Here is a 24,296-nt window from a genome sequence, read left to right as displayed (position 1 = left end):
GGGTACACCCTGGACTGATCACCTGTCAATCACAGGGCTGACACATAGAGACGGACATCCTTTCACACTCACAGGCATTTTGTAGAGTTTGGACTGTGGGAGGAAGCCGGAGTACCTGGATGGAACCCACACATGCACGGGGAGAACATGCAAACTCCACACAAACCTCCCCCTGCGCCCGAACCGGGATTTGAACCAGGAACCTTCTAGCTGTGAGGCGACAGCGCTAACCACTGCACCCCTGTGCAGCCATATTGTAGATAAGAAGTTGATGTTTTTCGGGTCTAAAAAATGTACCTAATACAGAAGTTCCTTACACATAACTCTTTTTCTACCGGCCAGCAGGGGGCGACTCCACTGGTTACAATAATAAGTCAGAATATATAGAAGTCTATGAGAAAATGACCCTACTTACCAGTTGATCTATAACCCGAGTTAGTGTTCCTAATGGCGTTGGGGTCCCAATAGCAAGTTTTAAGTCTCCTTAAATGCAGCATGATGTTCATGCTGTGAATGATGGTCCTATTTAGTGTTAAATAGACAATAAAGCAGAGTATGCTTTAGAGAGAGTCTACACTGTGAGTGTCAAGAGACTAGCATGGCCTCCCGCCAACCAGGATATAGAGGTGCAGTGTTTATTATTCTCCTGGACTGCAGCTCATTAGTGCACTGTAAAACCTAACACTAAATAAAAGAAGTAAATTCACTCAGAAATTTGACGTAACTCATCCCAATGAATTAGCAGTAATATAGAAATGTTAGCTGTGGTAGCTAGCGGTAGCTGGCAGCCTACAGTAACGTTGATTGTTGTAAGGGTGGTGGCTGCAATGGTGATCATGACGGTGCATAAAAATATCAATATACAATTCATATAACATATATAACTATAAATTGTTCAATAAATAGATGAAAAAATGTATTAAAAGTGCGTCTTATACACTCAATCTTACGGTATTTGTTTTGTGTTACTTAAAACTTAAAAGGTTTAAGGTAAAAGGTTTCCTCAATCGAAATGAGTGGAGAGTTTTAAGCTGAGATAAACTGCTTCACTAAGGTCATCTTACTTAATTGATTAGTTCAAAACACTCACTCATTTAAAGTTCAATACACTGAATGGACTGGGTAACATTTACTTATTTTATTTAAGTTACCTTAATAAATAAAAGATTTCAATTTCCTCAAATGGTTTGAGTTGAACTAACTAACTTGGAGACATTAAGCGCTCACATCTTTAAAAACATATAACTAATTTTAAAGTAAACTTAACTTGTTAAAGTTTACAGTGTGGAAGCTTTGACTGGCCGGGGTCACTGGAAGTCAGAGGATCACTAAAGTCAAAGTTATAGCAGCCTATATTATAGTTATTAAGGTAATTCACTTTGGGTGATGATCACAGTCCTCAGAGGTGATGACACAGAGTCAACAAGGCCAGAAAGGTCAATGATGTTATTTTTCTTTGCTTTAAAACTTGAAGCAGAATAATACACATTGTGCAACATGAATTTTACTTAATATTAAGAGAATAAAGCTGTTTTTATACATTTCCCTTTGACGTGTTGATTATCGTTCCAGCTGTAGAAACCGTATAAAAACTTCCTGTTGGTGTATTTAGGAAGTATGATCAAGTTTTAAAGGTAGCTTCGAATAGTTGTAGTAGTTATTATGTAATCATTTCCTCTTCTTGTCTCTCTCTCTCAGGTCTTCCTCTCTCACTTTCCTGTTGTCTCTTTCCTCCTTTTCTCTCCGTTCCTGTGTTTTTCTCGCTCGTTTCCTCTTTTGTCGTCTGCTGTGACTATGAGGAAGCAGCTGTGCACCGCAGACAATTACATAACTCTGTGTGTGTGTGTGTGTGTGTGTCTGCGCGTGTGGTGTGTGTCTATTGCAACACAGGAAGAGACAAAAAGAAGAGATGGAAAAATTGCCTTTTCTATTTCCTGACGAACTTCCACCTGCACTTCTTCTCCTTCTCCTTGGTGTTTTGTTTTTCTCTCATCCTCTCCTCCACTTCTTCTTCTTCTTCCCCCTCCTCATCCCCTGCATCCACCCCCCCCCCCCCCCCCCCGTCCCTACATACAGAGTTACTGGACTGTGAAATGTGAAAAACTGCAGCATGCATGGCAATTCATTATCTTGTCAAACTTCCCAGGGCCAGCCTCAAGCCACAGGGAGAGAGAGAGAGAGAGAGAGAGAGAGAGAGAAAACACAGTTCATGCAGTAGGTTAACAGGTTATCAAAGAGAAGAGAGGAGGGGAAACAATTGACACTGTGCATGCGACACTGCTGACCAGACTGCTTTGATCCACATATAAATGGGTGCAGTGGTTAGTGCAGTCGCCTCACAGCTAGATGGTTCCTGGTTCGAATCCCGGTTCACACAAAGAGGGCCTTTCTGTGTGGAGTTTGTGCATGCGTGCGTTCCCTTCCTGTACTCCGGCTCCCTCCCACAGTCCGAAGACATGCTCGTCAGGTTCATCGGTGACTAAACCGCTCGTAGGTGTGAGCGTGAAAGGTCATCTGTCTCTATGCGTCAGCCCTGTGATTGACACACCGCGATCAGTCCAGGGTGTAACCCCCGCCTCTCGAGTAATGACAGCTGGGATAGGCTCCAAAAAAATCCCCCCAACGAATCCAAAACTTTGGCGCATAAAAACATCCTACGGGCGTTTTTGTGATCTGAATTTAACCTGTAAGGCAGCCTTTTCCTTCTGGCTATGAAGCATCTCCAAGAAAATCCATGTGTCAAATATTCAATCATGTTTTATTCAAAGGGTTAGATTAGGGAATAAAGTATAAGTAAAGGTTAAAAATAAATTGAATCCTTGGAGCTGGAAGGGGCAAACACAACCTGAGAGCATGGTCTGCCTGACAAGGCAATTTTAAGGGGAAAATAGTCCCCAGTGTCGGTGCATTTACTCCTCTTGAAGGCAGGGTTTGGTTGCATTTTGGGTGAGTAATTCTGCATTGGAATATTTAATGTGAAAAATAGTGCTTGGTGAGATTTGTGTGCTTTTTTTTCTTGCAGAAATGCTGTGAGGATTGAACATGCAGCGGTTGGAGCAGCATGAACTATTGCGCTCATAAACTGCAGCATGTACAACACTGACAGAAAGCACTCCTGAGAGAGATGCAGGGCTGTACGCTGCAGGCTCGCCCAAGCCTAATGGAGACTCTGTATATCAGTAACACGGAGCCGGTTGGTAGCACCGCGCTGTAACGACCCCGCAGCAAGTAAATCAATCAGCTTGAAAAGAACTACAGACACACCGAGCACACAAATTAAGAGACAAGATGAGGCAGAGACGGTGAGAGAATCAGCCGGTTTAAAGCACCGTGAGGCCTTTAAACGAGGATCGGTACCTGCATGCAGCGTACAAGTCTTTAAATGCTGATTTGTATTCACAGAAACATCAAGACAGCCGAACCTCTCCTTCAGCTTTCACCTCCACTCACCCTTTGTTTTGAGTGTATCGTATTTCTCCTGTATTTCACCAGACTTTGGCATGGCTCTGCTTTGAAATAAATGGATTATATCTAATTCTGATAGTCTGGGTTTGCCATTTTATCCTCGGACACTCCGCACAAACACACACACACAAATCCCTAAAGCCCATCACATCATTCCAAACCTGCAAAGATGCAGCAATTATATGCAGAACATGGGCTAGTGCTGTCAGAGGCAACAAGGCTGATAGACAGGCGAGAGAGAGAGCGTGTGTGTCCGTGTGTGTGTGCGTGTGTGTTTTCCACATGTTTAGCCATGATGCAAAGCAGCTGATAAAAGAAGCCTGTAAGAGGAAACAAAGACCAGGAGCATGATGCAGCGACAGACAGGGAAGATAAATGACGCACACAAATCTTGTTGTTTGTTTGTGCGTCTGTGTGTGTGTGTGCAAGCGTGTGTGCAGCTCGGTCCGTCTGACAGCAAACGGCCAATTACTGTCGAAAGTGGCGGGATGAGTCCTGCCAGACCATAGCTTTCCATTAGTGCATGCCAGCCTGCGTGTGTGTGTGTGTGTGTGTGTGTGTGTGTGTGTGATGGAGTGAATAAGGGGATAGAGGGAGACAGAAGGAACAAGAGTGGAAAAAATGTGGGTGTGCCTGTTCTCAGTGTGTGTGTGCGAGTGTGTCCGTGTTTGTCTCTCTCCTCTCTCTCAAAGTGTGTGTCCCCACTGGTGCAGATAAATTAGACAACACTCATCTTTTCCTCTCAGTCTGGCCTTCCATACACAATAAGCCAGCACTTTCCACTCTGAAAAAGGGAGCGTAAACCGACATGGTACTTTGTATGAGCAAAAGGGAGTCTCTTTTAAAAGCTACATAATGTGATGCTTCGATTAAAGCAGCAAGATTAAAATAATATGCTATCATTTTGGGCGCTGGTTTGCTGTCTTACATTTTGTCATCCGACTGCTGTTAATTCATCTCAGGCCCAGGTTTGTTGTTAGCCTAGCTTAGCACAAACCCTGGAAACAGGGAGGAAGCTGCTAGCTTCGACCAAAAAAGGGAATCTTCCATCAGCTTGAAATGTGCTACATTCTTGTAAGCTAGCTTTCAATACACCCATCTATTAGCTAAGCTATCTGCTCATGCAACTTCTTATATCTTAGCTTATTTTATACAATTTAGGGTCTTCAAATCAAGTACAAACACCTTAAAAATAAATGGCTATTTCTAAGCTACAGGATTAGCAAACCGTTGCCCTCATACACATCCAGCAGGCAACGTTAGCATTCATTAGCTAGCAGTCTTGTTTCTGTCTACTGATTATTAGCTACAATATTACTCTCTTAATTCTCTGCTTTGGTTATAACAACTCCGGTCAAATATATTTATCTTTAGCTGCTAGTTGTTCGACCTCCTTCAAGTGCTTTTGGGTGTTAGATGCTGGGCAGGTGGGTTATCGAAGTGAAAACAGCTGCCTGCGGCTTAACCATCTACTATATCCAAAATAACCAAAAGTACAAGTCAAAAGAGGCTGTAGTTGACATTGAAGGAGCTTTGAATACACAAAACAGCCTAATATAACAGCTTTAAAGTAGGTGAAAGACATGAAGCCACATCACAAGACGGTGTGGCTAGCAGTTTCCTCTGCTTCAAGTGTTTGCGCTAAGCTAGGCTAAACGTATCTTGGACCAAACTCTGTACTGAATATGCAACCATGAAACTGATATTCATCTTCTCATCTGATTCCTAATGAGAAGAATATTTCACAAAATGTCAGACTACCTTTTAAAAAAGCTTTTAAATGTCTCTAATTACCTCTACACTAGCTGTTGCCAAGCTAACCGCTAATAGGCATCAACAACAAGCTCTGAGACAGCCCATATGCCACTAAAGCTAGTGTCACACAGGCATGGCTGTTGAATTTTGAAATATACAACACTCACATTTAAGTGTGACAGTGTTTGTACGAGGTTGAAATGTGTAAAACAGTTTAAAAAAGTGTGGATAAACTGAGTAGAATTGTTTTTCCCCGGGTCTACATTTCTGTCTCCAGGCACCGATTTAAACAGCTTTTCCAGACATTCTGTGGAAAACGAGACATGACATCAAAACCTGAAACTCTACAAAACCTCTCAATCAATTAACAATATGCTTACAGACAGAAAAAAATAGGTTACAGGGGATGAAACTACTCGCTGTTTGGACTAAAAATAGGACGAGGCTGTGAGAATTTGTGTCAGTAAGGCAGTCAGAGAGGAGGGATGAAGTCTGGGCTTCATTCAGGAGTGTTTGCATGAACACACACACACACACGGTCCAACCCCTTTAAATACACACACTTGACCAACAGAGCACAATCTGAGCAGGTTTGATCCCATGCAGGGACCTTTTGGGATAAATTAAACAGCATCAGACACACTCACACATGAAGCCGAAGATTGATTCCCATTAACAGCTTCCATTTCTCACGTTCAAGGTGGGGAACATTTGTCTCACCTGGTTCTCTGTGATTGAATTTTCCTTTTGCAAGAGTCAAACAGATTGTATATGGAGTCTTTAAAATATGCGACTGAAGCCAGCACGATTCAAACTGATTACGATTTGTGAAAGAGAAATTTACAACGCATTTCCCCCCTCAAAAAACGATTATTTCCTATCTATACATTTAAATACAAGTAGCCTACAGTAGAGCTTTATATGCCAGAGAAAGTAATAACACTTGCAGTGTCTGGTATATATTCTATAGTGGGTGATGATGAATAATTCAGCAGGATTATCTGCAAACAAACAGTGGCAGATGCGGATATATTATTTAAGAACAAGTCACTAGCTGTTAGGCATGTGTCCATCTTCATGGCATCAGTGTGTGTGTGTGTGTGTGTGTGTGTGTGTGTTTGATATAATCCAAACATATCAGGCTGACAGACCGGTCTATCGATCAGATCTGTCACTCTAAAAACAGCCTTCTCCTCCAGCGTCAGCTCAGACTGCGAAATAGAAATCACTCCACTTTCACCTTCGATCAGCTCAAACTCAGAGTCACATCTGTCAATTAAATATAGACGCATAAAGTCTCCTTCGTGGAAAACAACGATCAGAAATGAAAGGCAATCAATTGTTTATCAACCTGGAAACACATTTAAACTTTAAATGTTCATATTAAGGTAAAATATGCAGCACGTTAGTGATTTAAAGGGGCAGGGACACTCATTTGGACCTCATCAGATCAACGTGGAGCCTTTACTCTACCTCCACAACGTCAACTATAAATGAAAGCTTTAAGAAAAACGTTAGCCACCTGCATTTAAGAGATTTATCCAATGGTATATGACAGTACCAATGATGAGGGAAAATGCATGGATTTTGCAAGTGTGTAAAACTGCTGGAATTGATCCTTAAGTGAAGCCAAAAAAACGGGAACCTTTAAGGAAAACCATGCGTCTTTTCAGACGTTAGTTTGAGTCTCAATCTCATGAGGGACGGGACAACGTGCTCTTAATGTAACAACATTAGATAACGTTAAAAACGTGGTTTAATTAACCCTTAAGTGTCTTTATGGTAACTACGTTTAAGGGACCTTTCTTGAACAGTAACTGCGTGCCTAAGTGTAAAGAAAATTTTTACGCTTTTTAAAAATGCTGTCCATTAGTGCCATCAGTGCGTAAAGCTGTCTGTATCCTCTCTCCCCTCTCCTCCCCCTTCTCACCCACTCTCCCTCTATGCGTGTGTGTGTGAGTGTGTTTTCTCCTGTCAGCGGACCTCGCCGTGCTCCATGTGAGCGAGAGAAAAAAAAAGACGCAACTACACGGGGCTGCTGCCTCCGCTCCGGAGCGCGCTGCTGATGCGAAACTGTAAAAACACACTCTGAAAACAACAAACAGCGCACATGTGACATTTCATCCCAGTTTATAACCCCTTCAATTTCCCGGAAAAGGTGATAAAACGCATCTCTGACCTGCTGCCAGTTCTCCTCCAGGGAAGGCATCGCAGAGAAATAACCAGTGTCATGAACGAGTTGGAGTTCCTGGAAAATACTGTAATTCGCCAACACATCCATGCTTGATGCGAAAAAGGAAAAGTCAGTAAAGAAGTCCGGAATCCAAGCGATACAAACGCACTTCTTCTTCTTTGCTCTTGTCGGACTTGTCAAATTAAAAGAAACAAATGCTGGAAAAATCCCAGCCGGTGCAGAAGGAGCGCACCTGAGCACTTTAATTAAAAAAAGAAAAACAGGGACGAAAGAGTTGATTATTTTATCTTTGTCAATGCAATCCCCTCTCCTCTCTGCTCGCTCTGTCACGCCTCTCTCCTCGGTCCGGGCTCGGGGGTGCCAGATCTATTTCCGCATTGCCAGATTGCCAATCGGTCTCCCGTAAAAGCTGCCAGGTTGCCAGGTTTGCTCCGCCAGCAGCAGACTGGACCCCGCTGCAATCCAGGCGACCGGCGCGCGAGGGGAGGGAGCGAGGGGAGGAGCCACCTGTCCGTCACTTTCATGCGTGACCTAATAAGGTAAATAGGGTTGATGATGTCACTGGCGTCCAATTAAGGAGGCGCTGAGACTGAGGGAGGGGGCGGAGCTTGAAGGGATGCAGGCACGCTGTTGGCTGCAGCACGCTGTCAGTTGGGCTGTAGATGGCAGTGAGGGGTGAGTTATTTTTAGAGGCCTATATAAAAGCAGCAGCATTCCTCGCTCAGTCATTACAGGCTGCACAGGCAGAGAGGAGAGAAACCACGAGCTGCTGCTGCGGAGTCAGTGAGGAAACAGCGACAAAAAGATGAAAACATGTGTGTGAATGTGCAGAAAAGAAGCAGCTGAGCGTCAGAGGGAGCAGCAGTGATGTTGGAGCGAAGGTGCTGTGCTGTGTTTCTCAGGGGTCTGACGGCTTCACCGCAGATTCGCCTCCATGTGGTTTCCATGTGGTGAAGTCTGCGGAGAGCAGGGAGGCAGAGGAGGGGAGAGCTCGGCACGATCCTCCCACCTGTTCGGTTTACAAGAGTTTATCCCTCTTTTGTTCAAATCCACGAGTACAAATACATCCAGTTTTATTTGCTGCTTCACCAGAAATATAAATATTCTTCACTTTACTTTTCACAGCTGCAAAATTTCACATAATAATCCAACAAAGTAGGATGCCTTTATGGTAGGGGTAGAGTTTAGAGACTGTACTGCAGTCAAAGTGATATTCCACACTGTAAAAAATACCTAAATACATTATTCAACTTTAGTACAACACTGCCAATGATGTGCAGTATTCAAATAATCACATTTAATACACTTTAAAGTTGAGTGCTGCAGGAAATTATATTAGATGTGTTGTGCAAGTTGTGCAAACTGAAGCTGTTGCCAGTTCATGTCGGAAATACACAAATCCCAACATTTTCAGGGACTTGCTTGCTTTTTTTAAAAAATTATTATTATTTTTTTAATATCTTGATTTTATATCAGGGGATCAACATTTGGAACGCCCTACCTGCAGAGCTCAAACTGGACCCTGACTGGGAGCATTTGAAACTCAATCTGAAACCGTTTTTTGAAGAGGGCTCAGTCTTGTAGTCACATATTATTTTGTGCTTCCTGTTTTACATGTTTTACATGTAGGATATTTTGTATCCTGTATTGTTATATCTGTTTCATGGTTGAGTCTGTTTTGTACCGTCTCTTGTGCATTTGTCGTTGATTTTATGTAAGGCCCATCTAGGGGCGGGCATTGCAAATTAGCCAAGGCTATAAATGCTGTAGTGTCTGGCAACGGTTTACTTGCTTCATACTTGTCCCTATACAAATAAACATTTAATAAATCTTACAGAGACTTTTAATTTGACATACTAATACTCAAATGACGATAATTAGTAAGTTGTGGGGGGTTGTTAATTGTGTCTTTTATTGTGGAAAAAGGTTTAAGATCATCAGTATGTCAGTAAAGCTCCAGCATTATTACTAGATACCTCTACCTTACATTTCCTGTGTACATTCTCAGTCAGAACTTGTTTTATTTTACAGTTAGGACATTTTGCAGCCCTGGAAGTTCATCCGTCAGTGTTTAGACTGACTGCAGCTTGTGTTCATACAAGACAGGTACAACTGTCTGACTGCTGCTTCCTGTCAGCTCTGTAACAAACACATCTGGGTGATGCTTTTGCAACGACTTAACCGTTGACTTACTGACTTTTAAATGACATCAGAAGCTTTTTTAACTTGTCATTGGTGTACGACACTTTCTTTACGAGCTCTTCAATGTGCTTCTTTTGTTCTCTGTACACTTACCATTCACTTCTTACAACTATTTGATAGTTAAGTTCACATTATTATTATTATTTCTGCCACTTGGGGTTGTGAGATTGTGAAGTGTTTGTGTTCAGGGTTTGGGGCCCATTATCACCCCTGCTGACCCCGGCTGGCCTACAGACTTTACATTATGATGACGTCACAGATTTTGAGATATTAGCTTTGGAAAAGTATAAAAAATATAGATAAAAAGAGTCATAATTCACCTTGTTGGCAGAACAAGGTGTCCTGTCTACACTTTAACAGACAAATTCAGATGTTATAACAGGTCTATGGGTAAAATACTAATATTTTTTGCTGCAATACTGCGAGTGGCCACTGGGACAATTGGAGGCAGGGAGCTGTATCACCATGTCCAGGTCTTACTAACACACTCATGTTATAATCACACCTCACTTCCTTAAACCTACCTCAACCTCTGACACTATAAGCGTGACTGACACAAACCACATCACACATCCAGCTTCTCTGTACAAATCACATTAATTGCGTTAATGAGGAAGCAACAATTAAAGGTCAAAATTTGAAACTCAAATGTGACGTTCCAGACAACGCCAGGATCATTTTTGACAAAAACACCTGGAGGGTGAAGCTTCCTGGCACTTTGTTTTTCTCATTGAACAAAGAGCTTTGTTACTGCTGGAGGTGGTTTTTATTAAAAGGTCAAATTTTCTTCTGAGACACATTAAAAGTGCTCCAACCCCGGTCAAGGTTGGATAAAAGTTGAGGGAAGAGAACATTAACTGATTTTATACCACGGTCTGGGCGAATACTGAATACTGATTGGCTGCAAGGTGTTAATAAATTACCAAGAATTTGACGAATGAAGTAGTACCAATGAAACTGTCTGTTCACGTTTATTAATGCGCTGGCTATTAGCCTGTTTTATGCTAACTCATTTACAAGCTAGCATCTTGCAATACCAACAACATTTGACTATAAGAAGTTACCTTAACCTTTACTTTGAGATACTTTGTGTTGCATATGATCTCACATCCTGTTCACTATTCATGTCGCTACTTCAGGCTACGGATCAACAGTAAACATGGCCGATCAACTGCTTGTGTTGATTTAGGGGCAATGACGTGGCTGTTTAGCTTGCTAGCCTTGTTGCTAAACATACCATCAAATAACTATAAGCAATGCTATTGATTTTGAATCTTGCTAGCATACTGTTAGCTAGCCAATAGCTTTGCTAAAGCACTCTATGAGCTGCGTAGGGGACTAGAAATATCTTTATATCAACCATTTGCAATGTTTTTGACTTTGACTGTTGCTAGCATACTGTTAGCTGACTAATAGCCTTGCTAAAGCACTCTATGAGCTGCGGAGGGGACTAGAAATATCTCGTTGCCAAGTTGTAGCTAAGACCCGTTCAATTTACTGGAGTAACGGACAATTGTATTACAACCTTGTGGGATGGCACTGATTTTTTTAGGTATTGATTTAGGGACAATGACATGGCGATTTAGCTTGCTAGCATTGTTGCTAAACACACTGTCAAATAAGATTTACTTTATAACAACCATATGTTACGGACTTTGAATCTTGCTAGCATACCGTTAGCTAGCTAATTGCTTTGCTAAGCTGAGTGGGGGAATAGAAAGTTGTAGCTATGACTCATCTATTTACTGGAGTAGTGAACAACTTTCAACCTTGTGGGATGGTACTGATTTTTTCAGGTATTAGTCAGACCCACAGGCTTGTTAAAAACTAAATTTTAAATGTGAAACATAAAAACAGAAAGACTTGTTCTTTTATATATATCAGAAATTGACTGTTGTATAAGCAGGATAACGCACTTCACTGTGTTCATTATAAAGAATTTATGGACCACATGGAGTCCATAACTGATAATGGACACCTTGTTGGTCATTAACCCTTAACACTTAAAAGAGCTGGACAGTATTTGTTACGGCCACATAATGTGAAGCCCACACTTTAAAATGTACACATTATTGAGTTAACAGTATCTTTGTGTTGTTGTGTGCCTGGGCCTCTTCTTTCTCTCTCTCTCTTTCTGAGTCTTCCTCAGTGTCTCTCGTCCCTCGGGGGACACGCTTCTGGTCTCTGAGGACCACCGGGGCCAGATGGCTTCTAGATCGCCTGTTTCAGGACATTTTCCACATTGATTTTTACAGCTCAGTCTGCCACTCGAGGATCAGAGGAAGGAAGGAAGAGAGGAAGGAGGAGGGAGACAGGAGGGAGATGGTGCAAGTCTGTGTGTGTGTGTGTGTGTGTGTGTGTGTGTGTGTGTGTGTGAGTGTTGTGGGGGTGGGGGGCTGGAGAAGTATAGATCAATACTACTTCTGACTGCCTATAAGAGACCCTTATCAGATCCACATGCTGCCTCTCAGACAGATTTAATATTAAACAATAGTTAACTATAGATGAGTCTCCACCTCCTCCTATAGTCCTCCTCCTCTTTCTACAACTGCTGCCAACAGTCCTCCTCCTCCTCCCACTAGCACCACAACTACTCCTCTTTCTACTAACCTCCTATGGCTCTCCTCCTCCTCCTTCTACTAGTGCTACAACTAGTATTTCTCCTCCTCCCATTCCTCCAACTAGCCAGCTACTGCTGTCACTAGTCCTTCTCCTCCTCCTGCTCCTGATAGTGCTCCTCTTCTTCCTGTTACTACTCCCAAAAGTCCTCCTCCTCTTCCTCCTGCTACTACTCCTAAAAGACCTCCTCCTCATCCTGCTCCTATAATCCTCCTCTTCTTCTTCCTGTTACTACTCCCAATAGTTCTCCTCCTCCTCCTCCTCCTCCTGTTACTGCTCCTCTTCCTCCTGTTACTAGTCCTAAAAGTCCTCCTCCTCCGGCTACTGCTCCTTATGCTCCCACCCGTCTCCGTCCTACTTTTGCTGCTCCCACTAATCCTCCTTCTATTGCTCCTAATAGTCCTCCTCCTACAACTAGACCTCCTCCATAATCTCCCACCAGTCGACCTCCTCCTTTGACTACTCCCACTAGGCCTCCTCCTTGTTGCTGCTCCTCCTACTCCTCCTCCACAATGGACTTCCTAGTCCATCCTATACTACTCCTACTCTTAGTCCCACTATTTCTGCTCCTGCTCCTCCTTGTCCTCCTCCTTCCATTGGTCCAACTAGTCCTCCTGCTCCTCCTCATACTGCTGTACCCAGTCTCCCTCCTTGTTTTACTGCTCCAACTAGTCCTCCTCCTTATCCTCCTACTACAACTCCTCCTTCATACTCTACCACTGCACCCACTAGTCCTCCTCCTTTACTTCTCTTCAGACAGTTCCTCTCATCCTTCTCCTATTTCTCTTGCTCCTCCTACTCCCACCAGTCCCCCTCCTCCTTTTACTGCTCCGATTAGTCCTCCTCCTTCACTCCTCTCATCCTTCTATTTTACCCCTCCTTCCCCTCATCTTCCTTCTAGTCCTCCTGCTGCTTCTACTACTCCCACAATTACCCCCCTCCTCCTCCTCCTACTGCTACTGCCACTTTTTTCCCACTACTCCTACAGCCAGTCCTTCTCCTCCTGTTGGTCCTAATTGTACTACCTGTCCTCCTCCTTACCGTCCTCCTTGTCCTCTTCCCCCTTCTCCTCTTCCTCCTTCTCTCTTTGTCTCCTCTGTTGTTGTAAATGAATTTCAAGTGAGAGAGAAAAGAGAGAAATTACTGAAAAGACACAAAGAGGATTAAAAGAAAGGAGAAAGGAGTGAAGGAGAAAAAAGAATTTCACAGTAAAATGGATCATCGGTGTAATTCCATGTTTCCACTTTCTGGCTAAAACCAGCGAACGCCACAAGAGGAGAAATATGAAAGCTCTGCGTGTGTGCGTGTGTGGGTGTATGTGTGTGTATGTGTGTGTGTGTATCTACTACACAACCTTTTAAATGTGGGCATCACTGCCCAGCTCCACACACTCATGTTGTAATCTTATTATTGTGTTGTGTTGTTCTGGCACGGAGAAGAATTGGATGGAGAGGAGAGAAGGAGGAGAGGATTTTATCACCGTTCTGCCATCGTCTATTCAGGACTGAAACTTAACATCTCTGATATTATTTCAAACCGAATGTAGAAAGATGAAATAAACCTTTACAGCTTCATTTTGCTGTTCAGTCCATTTTTCAAGCCTGTGTGGGCGTGGCCTATCACATTCGGATTGACATCTCCCTGGCAACTCGCACAACAATAGCATTTAACATAGTTTCAGTCATCTGAGTCAGAATCAGAGGAGGAAGCAGGCGCCATCTTTAAATTGTTCATTTCCTTAGCCGTGTCTCAGTTCGGGGGCTGCGTCCTTCGAAGGGTGCTACGAAGGGTGTCCCATTCGTGGCCTGCGTAGACCACTAAGGCCGAACTCAACACTCTGGCCTACGGAGGACTTCCTGTTTGTGTCACCAGCTGTTCCCGCCCTTACCCTTGTGTCACAAAGCTCCTGTCGCCTAGCAAGAGGTAGCTAGCTGGCTAACTAGCCAACATAACTAACGTCACGTAGACCCCTTTTGTTTTTTAACATATGTATCGCTAGCTAATCCATTGAGTTCAAATGAAAAACCTTTTCATTCCTCGGCTATTTAAGGGTCTGCCATCTTGTTTGTATTTGTGTGCAATGAATCTCAGGATACGTTGCGCCACGAAGGATGCACCTGATGGATCCTTCGTGGCCCGGGAAAAGGAAGACGCACTTGTCAGCCGCATCTGAAGGCGCTGTGATGCATTTAGCCTTGAAATACATCCTTCAAAGGATGCAGCCACACAGCTAATTTGTCACTGAATGTTGAGTTACTGAATGCCTCTTGAATATAGCAACGTTAGCAATTAGCATACACATGCAAAGTTAGCTCAGATGCCCCTATTTGTTCTCAACTTAAAGAGCTACCTCCCCCCCCGTCAGACTCACCTTCATCAAGGCACTGAGTCAATCTAAGGCCAGATTTACACTCATGCATCTCTTCCTCTTATCCATGTTGATTTGGAGTTTATGACTTGATGAGCAACTTGATGACACACAGTAGTAGAAAAAAAGGTGTTGCCATAGCAACATACACTGTATCAATCTAGATGCTGGAAAATGACGTTCTATATATGGGTATATTTGACCGGCTGGCGGTTATTGGTATAAATGGCCATTTTTAAAATCTGGCTTCATGTCGACATTTTTTTAAAATAGGGGGCGCTACTGAACACACATTTAGGAACAGTAAAAGACTGGGGGGCTGGAATATTTCCTGGAAAAAAAGTGACATACAATCAAAAGACAGCTGCGGGTAAATTGACCCTTTGGCGGTTCTAGTGTATAGTAGTGCTATATTTTAACAGAGAAACTTCTTATGAACTTCCCAAACGAATCTCAAAGCCCACCTTAACAGCCCACAATAAACTCTGTAGAAAGCCGCGTCTATATTAAAAAACCATGACGACAAAACTTTGCCTTACACTTATAAACAGCTAATTTACATAATTTTGCCTTTTAAATATTTTACATTACTGTTTCATTACTGCTTCCTTATTATATTACAATTTTTAATTCTATTTTATGTCTCTATATTTAATATTTTACCCTTTCTAATCAGACTATGTGGGGATAAGTGTTTCACATGTACTTGTATAACCGGAGTGACAGTAAACATCTTGAATCTTGACTCAAACAGCTGCCGTGTGACTTCTTGCAGAGTTAATTATGTTTTATTCGAGCGCCACGGCGCCCAATTCAAACCCAATATCAGAAAAGTTTACAAGAAACTTAAACCCTATTTTAAATATGCCATTCATCCATTCATCCATCCTTCATCCATTACAGAAATGCTTCTGTGTTTTCTCTTTCTAAACGGAACGATATAACTGGTTGGCTTAAAGAATAACCTTCTTAGGGGCCTTGAAGTGAACACAGAGATAAGAGCAAATGAATGTAAAACAAATACAGGTAGGACGACAGGATGCGTAGAAATAACCTATGGTGCATAAATCCTTAAAGCCGGTCTGATTTCGACAAAGATTTTAGAGAACACCATTCATGTTTACAAATGTGATCATTATCGTCCTGCTTTAGGATCTTATCCTGCTGTTGAGGAATACGTTCGGTACCTTGGAAACCAACAGGGATGCAGTGTGTCCATCTTATCCAGGTGTCTGATCGCTGCAGCATCTGCAGGTGCAGCTACAATCGCTTCTTTCAATCTTCAAGATGCATCACTCCACATCCAGGATCCTCCATCAGCTGCACGGGCTGCTGCAGAGCCCGGGGCTTCGTGAATGTTTCATTTACACTCTAGTTTAATTATTTCTATCCTGAGAAAAACCAACAGTTGGAAGAAGAATGGTGTTTAGATACAATATGTGAGAGGCTGCCTGAGGAGATCTGACTGTTTCAAAGTCAGGATGGTGGAGATTGAATGAAAGACACGTTCATGCTCGACTGTACATCGATCGGCTGACAGATAACTGGGGATTTTTTTTAAAGCTAGACCCCCCACAAATCAGCACACACCTCTTTGGTGTTGACAACCAAAAAGGAGCAACACACTGGAGGATGATTAGAAAGAGCGTGAGACGAGAGAAGATGCAACAGAGGAAAAATGCTCGATGCACATGCAGCCTCGTGTTTGAGCGACCTGTACTTTACTTCCAATTTGCAACTTTTACATCTCTTCCGCCACATCTTCGACGCCAATATTTTTACTCCACTACATGTCTAACAGCTTTAGTCACTTTGCAGATTTCAGTTTTTTTGCACCCTTCATAAAAATGTTGTGAAAGCACATCATGTTGTTGTGAGTTCAGTTTTCTTTCCAATAAACTGAAGGATACAGTCTTCTTTTACAAGTCAAGGAAATTCAACGTTTCAAGGAAAATAAACGAATTAAAACGTCCTTTAGATCAGCTGCAGAATGCATCACAACAAAACACATGATGATCTTATAGAATGTAATGCAGTAGATCGTAGCTTAAACTATTGTGTGGTTCAGTCTGCCAAGAAGCACAGATGATATTCTTATTTCCCCCAGTTACCAAAGTGTGTGTCCCCGGCTCGAGTTCCGATTAAAGGAATCAAGAAATAAGAAATACGTTTTCTCACTTCCTGTCTTTGAATCATTAAAAACAGTAGATACATTCGCAAATATCCAAACAGCACACTGATTAATCTGAGGATGTGGGATATTGGTGCAGAATTACCCCTTTCCCACTGAAATTAGTGCGTTAACGCAGGTTTTTCAGACCCAGGAAGACCCGCTTATAGATGCCGATTGTCTCTTTTCCCATTGCCAGTGAAGTATACTCCTGTCGGTCTCTTTTCTGCTGCGTCACCGTCTGACGTCACAAACGCGCCCAAAACAGGGTTAGTAAACGAATGTTACGGTCTTTATTGTGTCTATTACTCATTCAGTTTGTGTATCAACCTCGGGGCCGACAAATTTGGAACGATGTTCGAGCGCTGCTCGGACAGAGACAGGCTGAATTTGTAGCGGAGATGACGAGGAGTCGCAGAAGTTACAGAGGGAGCACAGCATCGCGCCGGACAGGGGGCGGAGATTAGCGTGTCAACACGGGTTTTGTGTTCCCATCATTGCTGATGGGAGCCGAGGCGATAATTGCCCGGCTCTACTGCAGAGTCATTTGACCCGGGTCTGAATGCCGATTGTAGCCTTTCTCATTAAGCTAAAAAGCCGAATGTTAGTTGGTTTTTTGACCGGTGGGAAAGCGGCTTATGTGTACAAATATAGGTGATAGTGAGAAAATGCAGGTTATGCACCAATCAGCCAGAACATTATGAACCTGCCTGATAGTCGATCCCCCTTTTGCCCCCAAAACAGCCCTGACCCGTCGAGGCATGGACTCCTCTAGACCTCTGAAGGTGTGCTGAGGTATCTGGCACCAAGACATTAGCAGCAGAGCCTTTAAGTCCTGAAGGTTGCGAGGTGGGGCCTTCATGGATCGGACTTGTTTGTCCAGCACATCCCACAGATGCTCCATTGAGATCTGGGGAATTTGGAGGCCAAGCCAACACCTTGAACATGTTGTCGTGTTCCTCAAACCATTCCTGAACCATTTCTGCAGTGTGGCAGTGAGTATTATCCTGCTGAAAGATGTTGTTTAGGTAGGTGGTACGTGTCAAAGTAACTCATGGTTTCCCAGCAGAGTACTGCCCATGACTAGAACTTGGCCACCCGTGACCCTGTCGCCGGTTCACTGGTTTCCTTCCTTGGATCACTTTTGGTATGTAGCCCACTGACCACAGCAGACCAGGAACACCTCACAAGAGCTGCAGCTTTGGAGATGCTCTGACTCACACATCACAATTTGGCTCTTGTCAAAGTCGCTCAGTCGTACACATCAACTTAGAGGACAAAATGCTCACTTGCTGCCTACCATATCCCACCCACTGACAGGTGCTATTGTAGAGATAATCAATGTTACTCACTTCACCTGTCAGTGGTCATAATGTCATGTCTGATCGGTGTAGTCCAAGCTAAGGCAAGCCAAAAACAAAGTTTTTAAGACAATAAACCTGGAGCATCTGCGCTGAGAGGCACCCTGAGGCCTGAGTTAAAATCCTCGTCTACTCCACATAACCCCGACTCGAGGCGTACGACACACACAACAACACGCAACCCCTCTCTGGCCGTGACAGAAGGAGGCGACACAGACACCGTGTTCTGCTGTGAGAGTCGCAGCTGGATCAGTGAACTGAACATGAGCAGAAACTTTGTGCCTCCCTGAGAGAAGCAGAGGTGAAAGCACGGGATGTGAACCGTGAGGAACATGCCGGATCAAAGGCCTCCGAGCAACACGGGGGAAACTGAAGGTAGCACAGAACAGCGGCAGAGAACAACAGAAGGTTTGTAGAGGTAAATCGTGTCAGTATGTCTTCTCCGAGTGTGCCGATGTGGTCCTGGATGCAGATTGACGAGCTTGTTCCTGATTGGCTGGTCGCTGTGGTACGCTCTAAAGCACACCTTGCTTTATCTTCTGTGTCACACATTGCACACACCAGCCTTCCCACCACTAAACAGACCATATTTCCCATCCTCCACCTGCTCAACGTGTCTCCGTGATGCTTCCTGTCTGCTCCCTCCTCCTTCACGTCTGTGATATTTTTAATAATGGAGAGAAGAAGCAATATATCCCCGAGCTGAGGGAGCGATACAGGGTTAAGCAGATTCTGCAGCTAATTGCGCTTTCTGGTTTTTAATAAAGAAAAACCACACGCCTGCAGGCCTGTGTGTGTGTGTGTGTGTGTGTGTGTGTGTGTGTGTGTGTGTGTGTGTGTGTGTGTGTGTGTGTGTTTTCAAACCAGCGCCAGTCATGAGCAAATAGTTGAAAAGTGAAATACCTTTTGGCTTTGTGTGTGTGTGTGCAGACGCTTGTACTTGTGTGTGTATGTGTGTAATATAGTCAGAGCTGGATTTATTTTCAGTATCTTGATAAGCTGTTTAGTCTTAGAAAAAAAGAAAGAAAGATGGGGGGAAAGGCAAAGAGAGAAAGGAAATTGTTCAAATAAAATGCTCTTAACTCTCTTTTTGTTCAACTAACCCTAAAAAAAACAGAATTTGGAGCCTGTCTTCAGTCTATTGACGGTCCTTCAGATCACGTCAGCGACCCTTCTTTGTCTTGTAAACCCTCGACCCGACCTGCAGGAAAAACATGGCCGACGACGCCGTCCTTTCTTTTATTTTATATTGATTGATTGATTGCCTTCATTGTTATTTTATGACAGGATACAACAAGATCAAGAGTGCCACTTCTGGTTGCTGCATAAAGTTATATGGACACGCTTGGAACATTCACACACACACAAAGACAAACATCAGTGTAAAAAAAACAAACTCCATATGCAACTATTTGACCATAAAATAACAGCTTCAAAATCATTTGAAGGGAGGCGGAGCAGGGTCTCTTTCACTCTCACCAGGGTGGCCAGGTCTGCGGTTTTCCCGCTGAATAGGGCTACTTTTTAAGTGTTGCTGCGAGTGGAAATTTTTGTCCGCTGGTTGGGTAGACCTGTTTTGCATGCAAATTACATGAATAATAAGCTATCTATAAATAGAAATCCTTAATTATCCTTAAATATTATTTTAGATTAAATCATTTATTTAAACCCAAATCCTATACGGACTCCAGATCATTCAGCACTACACACAACTGACTGGTAAAGTGAAAACGGAATCAAAGAATGAATAGGACGTGTGGCTGGAGATAATACAAAAGCTTTTTGTCGGTACTGTATAACCGAGATCGCCGGGGGTGACAGGAGTTGTCCATGATGGATGCCAGTTTTGATAGCATCCTCCTCTCACCCACCTCTATGACCGTCTGAGTTTAATTAATCTGTGTATTTTATAATGCATTTGGCAATGATAGCAATGCTGTTAGACTTTAAAAGCTGTGTATGTGGTTTGACAGGATTACATTTTGAGTTCTAGTATTGGGCTGGTTTTGATTGGCCATTGGGCTGGTTTTGTCACACAGACCTGGCAACCCTGACTCTCACCCTGAGGCCTGATCTTGTTCCTGCACAGCGTTATAGGTCGAGCCAACTTGTCTTCAAATACTGAAGCTTTAATGTCTCATGGCGGCGTTACACTTCTTCCTTTGTAAAACGTGGTTAACATCATCAGGTCACGTTCAGGCAAAGAAAATACAAGGATTGGATCTTGGATTCACACACGACTTGAACACCTTCTCCTGGGCTGAAGTTCTGTGTTGTTTGGCAGATCCATTCCCCCCCACTGCGACCCCAAGCAGACCTTCTTCGTCGTTCTGCAATATCAATAGCAGCAGTCTCTCTGGATGTCTTTAATGGCTGCAGATGGGTTTACAGAAAAACAAGAAGAAAGAAAAGAAGAAGTTGCAACACACACCAAGGCCAGAAATACACGCACAAACAGGACTGTGTTGACATGCATTAATGGAGATATGGACCGGTATGGACCAAGCGTGGAACTGGGGCTGGTAGCTGGAGAGGTGCCAACTCCTTTCCTGGGCTCTGTCGAGGTGTCATTGAGCAAGGCACAGCTCGGGGCACAGCTCGGGGCGCATGTCCACGTGCAGCCCCCCTCACTCTGACATCTCTCCATTGGTGCATGTCAATGGAGTCCTGTTTGTGCGTGTGTGTATTTCGGGCCTTTTGTGTGCAGCATGTTTGTTAAAACAGAGTGAAAAAGTTGAGTTTCACTTTGGCGGGGCGCTGGTTTAGCTCAGTTGATGGAGCAGGCGCCCCATGTGCAGAGGCTACAGTCCTCGACGCACTGATCGCAGGTTCAAGTCCTGATCTGCCGATCATTTGGTGGATGTTATCCTCCACTCTCTACTCCCCACATTTCCTCTCTCTTCAGCTGTCCACAAAGCCCAAAAAATTATCTGAAAAATAAGGGAGCTGCACATGGACATGCACCCCAATCAGTGGTCAGGTTCAGTGCCTTGCTTAAGGACACCTTGACAACATGCCAATGAAGGGAGCTGCTGACGCCTCTCAGGCTACCAGCCCCAATTTATGAGCTTGACCCATACCGGGACTTGAACCAGCCACCTTGCGGTTCCCAAGCAAAGTCCCTACAGACTGAGCTACAATCTACCTTACATTATATTTCACAATTTTGTAACGAGAGTCAGAAATGTTGTGTGGTGATACAAACAGAAGCAAGATATTAAAACAACATAAAGGAATAATTCAGCTGTGTTTTCTGTTGCATCGCTGATAGTTAAAGCTGAAGACCTGTCCAACCAATAGGTACCATGTAAGCCTGCCCACTTTACAGGCAGACTGTATGCGTACGGACAAGGAGGAATCACGTTTGTTGCACATGTTGAAAGAAATCTCCACTCTGGAAGCTTCATTCAGCCCCAGTCGTTATTCACCGGTTCACCCTCACTGCTGCCGGAGGGCGCGAGTCATTTAAGGCTTCAGCTGCAGGAATAAAAAAAAAGCGTGAGTCTTCAGGCAGGTCTGTGTGTGGATTGTAGAAACGTAGCTGCAGTTTCACCTAAAGGGACTCCTACGAAACAATGAGGGAGCGGGGCGAGTGTGGGAAAGGAAAAGCCATGAAAGTGAACGGTGGGTGGATGTCGGCCGGTTGAGGAGCCCGTGGAGACGTTATGTTCTTTATGAAGCCGTAAAACAAAAGGCTGCTGCGTTTCCCTTCATCGCGGTGACCTTCGTTTGATGACCGGCCCTCGTCATTGGCTCTTTAAAGGCCCGGGTAATGGGTGTTTATACATAGCGGACATAAAGCACCACACATAACCACACCATCATCGTCACGCTGGGCAATAATCCGCCTCGGGGCTCCGGGGTTTTATGATTGACAGAAGCGAATAAATCTGCTCATTTGGATATGCTGTGACAGGAATTAATTACCAGGCAATTGTGTCTAACATATTAATTTAGAGGAGATTATACAATGCATTAGCCCGACACTTATTAAGCATGGTTATGTACGCCTGCGTTTGTGTATTGAAATCGCACAGGCGGAAAATTCAGTCCAATTTGCCATGCTTGGCTCCCGTTAACACGCCGCTGTGTCTCTGAAACGCTCCCCGCTTCCTCTCATCCTGCTCTCCCTCTGCTCCCTCTCCGCTCTCTGTTACCATCTAGTTTCCCAAATCTGACTGATGCAGGAAAGTTTGGCGTAACCCTGGGGTCCAACTAGTGCGATATGCAGATATTAAGTCTGGCAAGGCTTGTGAAAAAAATGGGGGGAGGGGAGGAGGGACTACTTTTTTGTTTCTCCCCTCAGCAAGAGCTCACATTTCCCTCTGTGGGGCTGTCATTATATTTCTAACAGGAGGCAGACAAACCATCCAGATACACACAAAGAGGGAAAATCACATCTGACACGAGCTCTAGTTTCCTATAAAATAGCTTACATCTAAAATCCTCCATTTAAAATTAGACATAGATTACTGATGACAAACTGATGAAAGATCCCAAAAGGTATCTGCGAATGTTTAACCACCAGACCATCAGAAAAATCCTAATAAGGGAAATAAAAAGGAAGGAAAATAAATGAAAAACAACCGAACAAATTAATATCATTAACAAGCTCACCTCGTCCTGTAAGGGAGTTTGGGAAGTTGCTCAAACTGCAAGAGCTGACCGAAGTTTCCGCCGGCTCAGCCTTCAGACAGTTCGGTCAGAAACGACCAATTAAAGGTTCAAATCAAACTTAATCTGTTCACTTTCTGCCAAACAAAAACTGTTTCCAGTTTTCGGAGGATCAAGTGATTTATTTTAAGTTCTGGAAACTAATCGTTTGGACTAACCCAGAAAAGTTGGAGAGACAGGTGGTGAGGTTTGGTTGACGACTCAAAAGCAGCGTTCGTTGATGGCACGGAGAGACGAGTTCACAGATGGCCAAATTAGAGTTTTGGCTGAATTGGCAGAAATTTGGAGCCAAACGCTCTCAGTTACTGCTGCTGTGACCCAGGCCGTCAAAACCCACCGAAAAGAAAAACCCATGAGCCGCTGAATCCACCAGTGGGTGTAAATTTAAAGCAACGTTTTTAAATTAAAGAAGTAGAACGTGAGCCAAAGCTGCCGCTGCCGCTCGTTTTTATTCGGATGCGTTTATGAAACATGAGATTGAAGCAGGTGCGGGACATGACATGCTGCCTTCATCTACAAAGCAGTGTTACATATCACTGGTTATATGTGATATAAACTTATACCCTGATGAACTGCCTGGCTGGTTTAAAACAGCGCAATCACTAAAAACCATCAATTTTAAATACACTGCAATACTGATATTAATCTAAACATCTTTTAACACATGTAAACACTCCGCTGAAATTCTTAAAACACTGAAGATAGTTTGATCTTATGGTTGAGTACATATCCCCGTTATCCTTCACACATCGACTCTGACTCAGCTTCTATTTCATCCTCGTCTCATAATGAGTTAATGACCGGAGTCCTGACCACAACAAGCCGGTTCTGTAGGTCGAGAACCTGCGGCAAACGCTGCAACTCATCCACTATTTATTATTTTACCAGGAAATAATCCCGTTGAGATACAAGATCTCTTTTACAAGGGAGTCTTGGCCAAGGCGGCAGCATAAAAAGTTTCACAAAAAAACAGGCTAAATCGGACGAGCATTGCTGTCATACAAAGGCCAATCTCTCTTCACCCCTTTATCCTCAGAGCTGTACTTCCTCCCTGACCTTCATTCTTCCTTTTGGGTTGCTGTTCACCGGCTACCACACTCATAAAAGTTGGCCTCTGTTCCCTGGTTAGCTACAAAGTTGCTCCTGGCTGGATTACTGCCAGCCCAATACAGAAAGCGAAACCATGGAAACGGTGCACAGCGAGGGTCAATCCAAAAATTGTGATACAGTTAAAGGTGGGGTATTATGCTAATTTCAAGCCTTATATTTAACTCTGTGATACCTGTGGAGTAGCTTAGCATAATTTACAGTTAAAAAAACTCCTCACACTGGTGCTCTGTGTAGGCCATCATACAGCCTCTGCCTGAAACGACTCTGTCAGCTCTGTTCCTTTAAGAAACTCCACCCCCTACAAGCCCACTGTCTTCTGCTTGGCCTCTTTGTGACATCACAAAGTGCAGCGTGTAGAAAAAACAGTGTGAAACCTGG

The 24,296-nt window shown here is 43.5% G+C and overlaps 1 protein-coding gene across 1 annotated transcript in view; it reads right to left on the bottom strand.

The window, feature by feature from the left end:
* The window catches only part of klf7b (Kruppel like factor 7b), an 85,347-nt gene extending 77,515 nt beyond the window's left edge, over positions 1 to 7,832 (bottom strand). The window contains exon 1 of the mRNA XM_069662764.1: positions 7,400 to 7,832. Coding sequence (XP_069518865.1) covers positions 7,400 to 7,501 — 102 coding nt within the window. The 5' untranslated portion in view covers positions 7,502 to 7,832. The remainder of the gene's footprint in view (positions 1 to 7,399) is intronic.
* Between the last annotated feature and the right edge of the window lie 16,464 nt (positions 7,833 to 24,296).

This window comes from Semicossyphus pulcher, unplaced genomic scaffold, assembly GCF_022749685.1.
Source record: "Semicossyphus pulcher isolate SPU_LCO1_2020_fin unplaced genomic scaffold, fSemPul1.0.p SCAF_15, whole genome shotgun sequence".
In the NCBI taxonomy this organism is placed as follows: Eukaryota; Metazoa; Chordata; class Actinopteri; order Labriformes; family Labridae; genus Semicossyphus; species Semicossyphus pulcher.
This window is presented reverse-complemented; position numbering and strand designations above follow the sequence as displayed.